The 11905-nt window shown below is 39.0% G+C and overlaps 1 protein-coding gene across 3 annotated transcripts; it reads right to left on the reverse strand.

The window, feature by feature from the left end:
* Positions 1-2741: 2741 nt before the first annotated feature.
* LOC121510326 (GRAM domain-containing protein 2B-like) lies at positions 2742-11905 on the reverse strand. 3 transcript variants are annotated; one of them, XM_041788322.1, is made up of 7 exons: positions 11847-11905; positions 8317-8418; positions 7490-7585; positions 6272-6343; positions 5139-5234; positions 3921-3992; positions 2742-3711 (listed from the first exon to the last, which is right to left on the reverse strand). In XM_041788322.1, the coding sequence occupies exons 3-7, from the start codon at positions 7568-7570 to the stop codon at positions 3616-3618; spliced, it is 417 nt and encodes a 138-aa protein (XP_041644256.1). In that variant the 5' UTR covers positions 7571-7585; positions 8317-8418; positions 11847-11905; the 3' UTR covers positions 2742-3615. The 3 variants fall into 3 exon arrangements, with proteins under 3 accessions (XP_041644256.1, XP_041644257.1, XP_041644255.1); XM_041788323.1 differs by lacking the exon at positions 11847-11905 and adding an exon at positions 10859-11034; XM_041788321.1 differs by lacking the exon at positions 11847-11905 and adding an exon at positions 10833-11034.

Consider the following 11905-nt stretch of genomic DNA (forward strand, 5'->3'; position numbering starts at 1 on the left):
AGAAAATGGTCAGTCAGAAACTCTAGATACTTTGCTGAGGTCATTTTCACACCTTCAGGGACCCTAAAGGGGCCTATCAGCTCTCTCCTCATGATTCCGGCCCAAACATGACTCCGCCCCTTCCTTGTTGACGTCCTGGGCAATTGGGACATGGTGGCCATCCACCAACCATCCACTACTCCTCCATCTGGACCATCCAGGGTTGCACGGCACTCATCAGTCAACAAGACAGTTTGAAAATGAGTCTTCATGTATTTCTGGGCCCACTGCAACCGTTTCTGCTTGTGAGCATTGGTGAGGGGGGGCTGAATAGTAGGTTTATACACGACTGCAAGCCTCTGGAGGATCTTACACCTTGAGGTTGGTGGGACTCCAGAGGCACCAGCAGCTTCAAATACCTGTTTGCTGCTTTGTAATGACATTTTAGCATCTGCTCTTTTAATCTGATGTATTTGTCCGTCAGAAACCTTCCTCATTATGTCTTTATCTGCACAAACCCGTCTGTGATCTGAATCAGCCACAAATTTCTTCACAGTACGAAGATCACGCTTAATTTTTCCTGAAATATCAAATGTTTTCATTCCTTGTCCAAGGCATTACACTATTTGACACTTTTCAGCAGCAGAGAGATCCTTTTTCTTTCCCATATTGCTGAAACCTGTGGCCTGCTTAATAATGTGGAACATGTGGAACAGTGCATTTTGAGGTTTTTATTTTTAAAAAAATTATAGTTATCATTATGAAGTTTGTTCAAAAACATTTGAATTAGACTCTAACTGTTGATGACTTGATAAATATTATGACTGCCATTTGCATTGATATTTAGAAAATCAGAGAAAAACGTGGTTTGCGTTATAATGTGGAACTCGGTGTATGAGCAACAGACCGCTACAATCGCACAGAACTTTTCTGGTGCAGAGTTATTGACACTCTTTGCCACCATTGGCATTAATTATGTCACACTACAAGACCGTTTGTCGTTCCCAACTCTCAAAATCGTGCCCGAGTTTTGACGACGAGCTGCAACGTTGCAGTCGGGCTTAAATCTGGCTGAAATCGTGTAGTCTGAGCCGGCCTTTAGGGATTGTTTTTTTTTATTTGTCACACTCAAGCTGCTAAGCCCAAGAAATGTGCTTTTCATACGGTAGCAGTAAAAATATGATCCATTAATATTTTATTCTACTATTATTGAGCTAACTTTTTCACCTACAACCTCACCTAATTATTGATATCAAATACTGATTCATTTTTAAATATTTTAACCCTACATACACCCTACATAAAACCTACATGCAACGTATTTTTTTGTGAATAATTCCAGCCTGGGATGTGCAATGATTGGCAACAACATTGATCACATCCTTTCTAATATTTTGTGCAATGTCAAATACTGACTCTCAAGCTGCTAAGTGCAAAAAATATGCTTTTCATACTGTAGCTATAAATATACTATACATTAATATTTTATTCTACTGTCACTGTGCTATTTTTCATCTACAACTGATCTAATTTTAACATTAAATATTCATTAATTTTCAAAGATTTTAATCCTTTGAATGCCACTTTTTCATCATGATGCCACAATGTTTTTCAATGAATTATTAAAAAAAAATATATATATTATATTTTATTTTATTCTTTGTGAATTATTACAGCCTGGGATGTGGCAATGATTATCAACAACATTGATTTTATGCTTTTTAATTTTTTGTGCAATGTCAAAAAAAGTGCCAAAAAATATGCTTATAATATATATATATAATTTTTTAAGAGAGTTTTAAGATTAATCATTAGGTTTAAAAAGTCATCCATTCACAACAAAAAACTAGAACTTTTTTATATTAATAGTTGTAAATGTATGTGAACCAAAACTTAGAATTTTTCAGATTAAAAGACAAAAAGACAAATATCCAACAACTGTTTACAGTTTTATTTCTTATAAATGGTTGACATTTCACTATTCTAAACTTACAATTTCAAAGACTTTGAATATTTGGGTTTCTAATGTCATGAGTTTTTCTCAAAAATTTCGGACTTTATAAAAACTTAAAATTCTGCGTTTGTCTTCTTATAAATTTACAACTTCATATTCTCAAAACATTCAAATTTTCCCCCCATATTTTGAGTTTTTTATCATAAATTAAAGATTTTTTTTTCTTTTTTTCATATTTGGATTGGCTGTCATACATGTTATTTCTAATCAAAATTTTTTAGAAATATGCACACACATATATATAAAGTGCTTAAAAAAAATATTAGACCACCCTAACCCTAACAAAAGTAAGGTTTACGCCACAGCTGCCCTAAATTAACAGCATTGGTAATTACCAAAACCATTTTTTATATTTCTGCAATGGTTAATACACCAATATGTAGAAGCTCTTTAACCCAAATGATATTTTTAATGCTAAAATATAATTATTATTGTTATCCATGAATTTTCAAATTTACTGATTTACAAAAAACTGAAAAAAAGTAAAGCACATTAATATTTCTTGATTAATATGTCAAATGATAGTTATTTACTTGTATTTCTGAACAGAAAAATGAGTTTTAGTGGTTGAATGTTATGCTTGATTCATTTCTGACTTCTCAGAGAAGCCCAGTGAGCCGGCTCAAATTTGGGTATGAAAAGGTGAATTCAGATGGAAATTCCTCATTCCTGTTCAAAATGGTAAAATGTGGAGAGCTCACTGAAAATGAAAGAGTCTGCATTAAAGTAAAAGTAAAAAAATATTTATGTTTTCTCTTTTTTATGACAGGTGGTCTAATAAATTTGTTAAGCATTGTATTTATTTTGAAATATGTTTTTTTTTTTTAAAAAGCAATGCAATTGGTTTAATAAAACTCAAATGACCCGCCACAGAGAGCTCTCTTTGTTTTACTCAATAAATTGCAGATGGTGGGAAATGCTAACAGATCTTTACTAAGAGGGTTAAAATGCTGGCTAAGGCCAGACATAGTGTCAAAGGCCTGTTTGACTTGAATTATTCAATAGACATTACATGCAGCATAGTATTATTCTTGAAACGTCTAAAACTGTCACTAAGAAACGATTTTTGCAGCCATTATCTTGCTCAACTTAAGTCAAAGTCAAGGTAATATGACACCGAACAAAAGCAGTCTAACTGTGACTTACTGCGCATTAAACTTTGCACTTTAAATAACTTGCTGGAGCCAAAAACAGTGGTCATTAACTAGCTGGAGTTATGGAAGTTCTTAAAGAATAATTTCTTAATAAATTGCAAAAATCAAGTCTAACCTTACAAATGCCAGCTCCTAAACTGTGTGGCAGTTGATGACACAGCAGGAACAAACGGTTGGGAGTGGGGGGAGTTCACTGGTAGAAGTGATAAAAATGAGTAAAGAATAGGCTAATCATTTTTTTTGCATTTGTGATGTTCCAACTGAAAATAATTAAATTCTACACAAATATATTACATTGGATTGACTTAGAAAAACACACACACACAAACTATGTTGAATTTTACTAAATATATTCAGATATTCAGTTTTTCTGGTGTATTATTTGTCCAAAATGCACATATTTGTTTTTATTATGTACAATTTATTCAAATTTGTTTAGTAAATATCAATTAACCTCAGTCTCAGTTTTTACAGTGTAGGAAAGCGGGGTGACAGAGGTGACCTTTGACCTCTGAAGCTGCTCTCAGCAGAGGATGGTATTGGGCTGCTACAAGGGCTCTTCCACTGTTAGAATGCAGAACATAAAGTCAGACAGATGTATGACATGTGCTCTCTATTTCAAATTCACCATCAGTCTCCAGGGGTCTTTATGCTTATATCTGATGAAATAAAAGCTAAACTAAATTAACATTAATATGACAAACAGTGATGCTTTTCTGCCTGGCGACAGTGACCTTAAAATGTTTGAAGCACATGTTGGAGGCTAGTCTTACCTCCAGATGAGGACAGACAGACATCAGGACCTTGTAGGTGTTGTCTCTGGACAGGAAAGACATGTACATGTACTGCAAAACAAACAAAATTAGGTTGACCACAGAGTTTTTCTATTTGTTTAATGGTGAATATTTAAACTGACAATATTGATCAATCTGCAGGTTGTGCACTCAGGAACTGACTAAACTTAGAAATGTTGTCTAAGCACTCAGAAGCAATGGGGTATCATTGAATACATGGAGAATTAGGGGTAATTTGGCATGTCTTCTGAGGCTTGTTAAGGACAAAACATCTCTCAAGATTTGAAATGTCCTTAAATAGATGCACATGTCTCAGGAAATAATAAAGGTTTTCAATCCAAAAAGTTACAGAGTAAAACAGACATTAATTCAGGATAAGATGCAGAATTTTACTTCCAGGTTGCTATTCTTGCATTTATTTTCACTGCTTGTACATTATGTTAAATTAAAATCTGATTTTTGTCATCCATAATTAACATCCCTATTATTGTAAGCAAGCACTAGTACTAGATGATAACTTAGTTTGCTTTAAGGTTCCATCCTCTTATCCAAATATGATCACACATGGCCCCAAAACAAAGGCTGAGACTGTGATGGGAAAAAAAATCTCTAGATCTCAGGACATCCATATTGATGTCCAGACACCAAATAATTCTTAGTGTTAGTTCATGCAGGACAGGGAGGCCATACATCCATCTGTGATCAGCTGATGGCCAGCTGGTCCCACTCATCAGCTCCCAGCTCCAACAGCCAATCACAGCTCTTTCTCCCAGCACAGTGGTGTATTTGAATATAACTTACCTCTCACTAATCCCTGCTTGCATAAATGCTGATGCACCACGCTGCTACTGCTGCTGCTGCTGCCAAAGCTGAACCTCCTCCACCCCAGCCTCCTCTTTTAAAGCATGGAGCTGTTGCACTCTTGTATTCAGATTCATGCTACTATCCATTAATTGATTTTGAATGAATTTCATTGTATTTAACATGCATTGTTATAAATGTGTCTATCCATATGGGGTTTCTAGCTATGCCCTCCCTGAAAGTCAAAGCATGCTGACTAACCCAGGGAGCATCTTTAGAGCAGAGCCTTCTCCACCAAGTAAAACTGTAGATCCATTTGCAATAAAATGGTTCAATATAGTCTGAGGAGAGTGTTCCTTAATGAACCAAATATTTATGCAGTTCAGTTTTTCTCACCCTGTCATTTGCTGTGGCGATCACCAGAGCGTTTGGCACCAGGATAGCAGTTTTGGTCTTCTTGATGTGAGTGATGGACATCACTGGAATGGTGATCTGAGAAAGACGGAGAACATAATATGAGATGAATCGGGTACAGCGCTGTGAAAAAAGTATTGGCCCCCTTTCTAATTTCTTTTTTTTTTTTTTTTTTGACCAGGTCCTGAGTAGTGACCTTGGTGCATAGCCACCTGTTTAAGGTCATGCCACAGCATCTCAATCAGGTTTAAATCCAGACTTTGACTACACCACTCCAGAACCTCCATATAGCATTTAGTCCATTCAGAGGTGGACTTGGTGTGTTTGGGATCAGTGCTCCATAACCCAAGTGTGCTGTCAATCAGTCTGTTGGTTGGTTGGTAGGAAAATTATCTGGTTTGTAGGTTGGTCATTTAATTATTTGGTTGGTTAGCTGGCTGCTTGGTAGGTTGTTTGTTTGGTTAGTTGGTTGGTCATTTGGAAGATTTGTTAAAAGGTTGGTTAGTCTATTGGTTGGTTGGCGTGTTGATTAATTAAACGGTTGGTTGTTTAGTAGGTTGGTCAATCAGTCTGTTGGTTGGTTGGTTATGTAGGTTGGTTGGTTGGTTTGTTGGTTGGCGGTTGGTAGTAAGGTTGTTTGGTTGGTTGGCAAATTATTAGGGTGATTGGTTGAATAGCAGGTTAGTCTGTTAGTTTATTGGTTGGTTGGTTGGTTCTTTGGTTGGATTTCTGGTTGTGTGGTTAGTTGATAGGGTTGGTTGGTTGTTTATTATGTCTTTAATCTTCTTCAAGTTTTGGTTGGTATGAATGTGACATAGCATAGGAAAGCGGGGTGACAGAGATGACCTTTGACCTCTGAAGCTGCTCTCAGCAGAGGATGGTATTGGGCTGCTACAAGGGCTCTTCTACTGTTAGAATGCAGAACATAAAATCAGACGTATGACATGTGCTCTGTCTATTTCAAATTCACCATCAGTCTCCAGGGGTCTTTATGCTTATATCTGATGAAGTAAAAGCTAAAATAAATTAACATTAATATGACAAACAGTGATGCTTTTCTGCCTGTCGACAGTGACCTTAAAATGTTTGAAGCACATGTTGGAGGCTAGTCTTACCTCCAGATGAGGACAGACAGACATCAGGACCTTGTAGGTGTTGTCTCTGGACAGGAAAGACACGTACATGTACTGCAAAACAAACAAAATTAGGTTGACCACAGAGTTTTTCTATTTGTTTAATGGTGAATATTTAAACTGACAATATTGATCAATCTGCAGGTTGTGCACTCAGGAACTGACTAAACTTAGAAATGTTGTCTAAGCACTCAGAAGCAATGGGGTATCATTGAATACATGGAGAATTAGGGGTAATTTGGCATGTCTTCTTAGGCTTGTTAAGGACAAAACATCTCTCAAGATTTGAAATGTCCATAAATAGATGCACATGACTCAGAAATAATAAAGGTTTTCAATCCAAAAAGTTACAGAGTAAAACAGACATTAATTCAGGGTAAGATGCAGAATTTTACTTCCAGGTTGCTATTCTTGCATTTATTTTCACTGCTTGTACATTATGTTAAATTAAAATCTGATTTTTGTCATCCATAATTAACATCCCTATTATTGTAAGCAAGCACTAGTACTAGATGATAACTTAGTTTGCTTTAAGGTTCCATCCTCTTATCCAAATATGATCACACATGGCCCCAAAACAAAGGCTGAGACTGTGATGGGAAAAAAAATCTCTAGATCTCAGGACATCCATATTGATGTCCAGACACCAAATAATTCTTAGTGTTAGTTCATGCAGGACAGGGAGGCCATACATCCATCTGTGATCAGCTGATGGCCAGCTGGTCCCACTCATCAGCTCCCAGCTCCAACAGCCAATCACAGCTCTTTCTCCCAGCACAGTGGTGTATTTGAATATAACTTACCTCTCACTAATCCCTGCTTGCATAAATGCTGATGCACCACGCTGCTACTGCTGCTGCTGCTGCCAAAGCTGAACCTCCTCCACCCCAGCCTCCTCTTTTAAAGCATGGAGCTGTTGCACTCTTGTATTCAGATTCATGCTACTATCCATTAATTGATTTTGAATGAATTTCATTGTATTTAACATGCATTGTTATAAATGTGTCTATCCATATGGGGTTTCTAGCTATGCCCTCCCTGAAAGTCAAAGCATGCTGACTAACCCAGGGAGCATCTTTAGAGCAGAGCCTTCTCCACCAAGTAAAACTGTAGATCCATTTGCAATAAAATGGTTCAATATAGTCTGAGGAGAGTGTTCCTTAATGAACCAAATATTTATGCAGTTTAGTTCTTTCTCACCCTGTCATTTGCTGTGGCGATCACCAGAGCGTTTGGCACCAGGATAGCAGTTTTGGTCTTCTTGATGTGAGTGATGGACATCACTGGAATGGTGATCTGAGAAAGACGGAGAACATAATATGAGATGAATCGGGTACAGCGCTGTGAAAAAAGTATTGGCCCCCTTTCTAATTTCTTTTTTTTTTTTTTTTTTGACCAGGTCCTGAGTAGTGACCTTGGTGCATAGCCACCTGTTTAAGGTCATGCCACAGCATCTCAATCAGGTTTAAATCCAGACTTTGACTACACCACTCCAGAACCTCCATATAGCATTTAGTCCATTCAGAGGTGGACTTGGTGTGTTTGGGATCAGTGCTCCATAACCCAAGTGTGCTGTCAATCAGTCTGTTGGTTGGTTGGTAGGAAAATTATCTGGTTTGTAGGTTGGTCATTTAATTATTTGGTTGGTTAGCTGGCTGCTTGGTAGGTTGTTTGTTTGGTTAGTTGGTTGGTCATTTGGAAGATTTGTTAAAAGGTTGGTTGGTTAGATTTTTGGTTGGTTATTTGGTTGGATTTCTGGTTGCATGGTTAGTTAATAGGGTTGGTTGGTTGTTTATTATGTCTGTAGGTTGGTTTATTGGTTAGTTATCAGGTCTACAGGTTGTTTAGCTATTAAGGTGGTTGTCTGGTTGTTTAGGATGTTGATCGAGTAAATGTTTGTACCAATGGTTATTTTTTGAATTGGGTGATAAACTGGACCCACGTAAGTGTTGATAAATCTTTGTATGGGTAGATTAAATTCTTACTTAGCCAGAAAAAAGTTCAGCTGGTTATTGGGTTGGTGTTACCTGCTATTTTGTCATAGTCCGGTTTCTGGGAGTCAGAGCTGCTGCTCTCTTCTATCTCCTGCCTCCTCTGTCTCACTGCTCCATCCAGATCACAGAAATCACCTGTAAAATTTTAGAGACAGACACATAACAACACTAAAGCTGAAGTAAAATCAAGTTTAGGCTGAAACAGATGTAGCAATCACACTTGGAAGCAGTTCACAGGCTTTACTAACAGAAGAAAGAGTAGCATGCTTCTGTGACTGTTATAATTTCTCTGGTTGATCAGTGTTCTCTAAGATGTGTCTTTAATGTTTCTCTGATGAATTGAAACTTTTTTTTTAACTTTACATAATTCAAGACAAGTTAAGGGAAATATTTTATTTTGCTACTAAAGTTTACATGCAACTTAGACTTCACTTATAATTTTGTTTTCCATGTTAACATCAAGCAGAAAATCTTTTCCAGTCCCATCTCTAACTTTAAGGTAGTGCTTTAATCTTTATTTAAATTTTGGCGGGTATGAATGTGACATAGCACAGACGGGTTTGTGCAGATAAAGACATAATGAGGAAGGTTTCTGACGGACAAATACATCAGATTAAAAGAGCAGATGCTAAAATGTCATTACAAAGCAGCAAACAGGTATTTGAAGCTGGTGGTGCCTCTGGAGTCCCACCAACCTCAAGGTGTAAGATCCTCCAGAGGCTTGCGGTCGTGTATAAACCTACTATTCAGCCCCCCCTAACCAATGCTCACAAGCAGAAATGGTTGCAGTGGGCCCAGAAATACATGAAGACTCATTTTCAAACAGTCTTGTTGACTGATGAGTGCCGTGCAACCCTGGATGGTCCAGATGGAGGAGTAGTGGATGGTTGGTGAATGGCCACCATGTCCCAATGAGGCCGGGACATCAACAAGGAGGGGGCGGAGTCATGTTTGGGCCGGAATCATGAGGAGGGAGCTGATAGGCCACTTTAGGGTCCCTGAAGGTGTGAAAATGACCTCGGCAAAGTATCTAGAGTTTCTGACTGACCACTTTCTTCCATAGTACAAAAGAAGAACCGTGCCTTCTGTAGCAAAATTTTCTTCAAGCATGACAATGCTCCATCTCATACTGCAGAGAATCCCTCTGTGTCATTGGCTGCTATGGGCATAAAAGGAGAGAAACTCATGGTGTGGCCCCCATCCTCCCCTGACCTCAACCCTACTGAGAACCTTTGGAGCATCCTCAAGCTAAAGATCTATGAGGGTGGGAGGCAGTTCACATCAAAACAGCAGCTCTGGGAGGATATTCTGACATCCTGCAAAAAAAATTCTAGCAGAAACTCTCCAAAAACTCACAAGTTCAATGGATGCAAGAATAGTGAAGGTGATATCAGAGAAGGGCTCCTATGTTAACATGGAACTTGGCCTGTTAAGATGTTTTTGATTGAAATAGCTTTGATTTCAGTAAATATGACCCCCTGATGCTGCAGTTTCTACAAATGACCATTTTCAGTTCTTTACAACCTATAAAATGTTTTAAAAAGCTGTTGTGCTTAATAATGTGGAACAGTGCATTTTCAGGTTTTTTTTTTTTTTTTTTTATAATTTTTGTCATTATGAAGTTTGTTCAAAAACATTTGAATTATGCTATAATGGCTGATGACTTGAAAAATAGTCTGACTGTCATTTGCATTAATATTTAGGAAAATCAGAGAAAAATACCATTTGCATAATAATGTGGAACGCGGTGTATGCGGTTGAGAAGCCACCCACCATCCTGTTAAAGCATTGTTTAAATGGGCTGCTTTATTGGAACAGCTCCATGTGTGCGTGATCAGAGCTCATTGAGAGCTGTATGTGTGTCAATCAACGATGACATCATCAAAGCACCAGAGCTGCTGTTGCCATGGTAATTAACGGCTGCACGGTTACGCATCACTGATCACAGATCAGTTACACCTGAGACAGCAGAGAGTAGTTTTGGGTGATTTTTGCTTGTAAACACAGTTTCTTTCTCCTCTCCGTGTAGAAAACCGTAAATGGTATCATCAAACGGATTTCGGCGTGAGCATCTGCTGGCTTGGAGCTAGCAGTGATGTAATTTTGGTGTTGATTGTGCAAGAAATGAGGCCAGGAGGGCGAGCTAAAAATGGGCAACTTTCAGACTCTTTAGGCAAATTTATCAGATTTGGTAGAGGCAGATTCTGAACCAAAATGAACTAAGTACACAATTACAAATTGTTCTACATATTTGCAGATTAGTGTACGCATTTGTTAATCTTTATACAAATTTGCAGAACTTTGCACACATTTGCAAATCTATACATGGATTTGCAGATCTGTACACGCATTTGTGGATTTGTGCGCAGATCTTTGTACGCATTTGCAAATACCTTTGCAACAATAATAGCTCCATACTTAGGGATATCATTTGTGCCAAATTTATCACAACAGATTCCACAGCTGGATGGGATTTTATAATATCAGGCACTCTACAAGCAATATCCAGCACTGTGGCTCCAGGAAAACAGAGTAACTGTATTTCTGACCTTCACATGTCTGATGATGGAATTACCAATGATGAGAATCTTCAGTGGTCTGAGGGGATGAGATGGGGAGGCTGCACGAGGACGACCACTGGCAGCGGCTGCTGCCTGGGGGTTCCTCTCTGAGCACTGATGCCGTGGAAGGGGTGTACTGTTGTTTTTTGTTCGCAGGGCAGCTGGTCCAGATTGCACGGATGATGTTCAGGTGTAGAGGAAGCTCCTTGTGACAAGGGGGTACCACTTTCAGAGTTTGATAGCCCAGCTCCTCCCAGCTTACGGCGGGAGGAGGAGGAAGTTGCTACTTGGACAGGTAGCATACTATCCTGTCTCCCTGCAGTGGAAAGCCCCACCTCCTGAGGACTCCTGGCCGCTGGCGTTGGAGGAAAGGCGGTGTGAGTGGGAACAGCTGGTGGCGAGGGATCCTGCTCATGATATGACTTACCTGACTTGTTATCTGGCATTACTCCTGGGGCAGGTTGGATAGAGCCGCATAGCGGTTAGAGAGACTCAGGCCAGGCGGTGAGGCTGCCACTTGGGATCTGCTTTTGCTGTGGGCGACTACCTCTACCCAAGGCTGGTGGCATGGGGTTGAATGGATGAGGGCTGAGGACAAGTAGAGGGGTCCCAGACAACGGCATCCTGGAGGGCTGAGCTAAAGGTGGCTATTCCTTGTGCCTATAAAGCTAGTCAGGAGTGTATCTTTATTCTCCAGCTCTTCAGAGAGGTGGCGGATATCTTCCTTGAGGTTAGCGATGTTCTTTTTTGCTTTTTCTAGTAGTAAACAGTCTTTGTAAGGCATGGTAAGTGATTGTTTTTACCCAGGTTCGGTAAGAGCTATAGTGTGATTGCCTTGCTGGGTGTGAGGCCTACAAGACTTTAGGATTAGTACTGGAAGCTTGAATACTGTTGCTGTTGTGGCATGGTAGTGAGAGGCTAGCTGATTGTGGTCTGGAAGCCAGTGGCTATGGCTTCTTTCCTCTCAAAACAATTGAAGCACATGTTGGAGGCTAGTCTTACCTCCAGATGAAGTCAGACAGACATCAGGACCTGGTAGGTGTTGTCTCTGGACAGGAAAG

This window comes from Cheilinus undulatus, linkage group 5, assembly GCF_018320785.1.
Source record: "Cheilinus undulatus linkage group 5, ASM1832078v1, whole genome shotgun sequence".
Classification (NCBI taxonomy): Eukaryota; Metazoa; Chordata; class Actinopteri; order Labriformes; family Labridae; genus Cheilinus; species Cheilinus undulatus.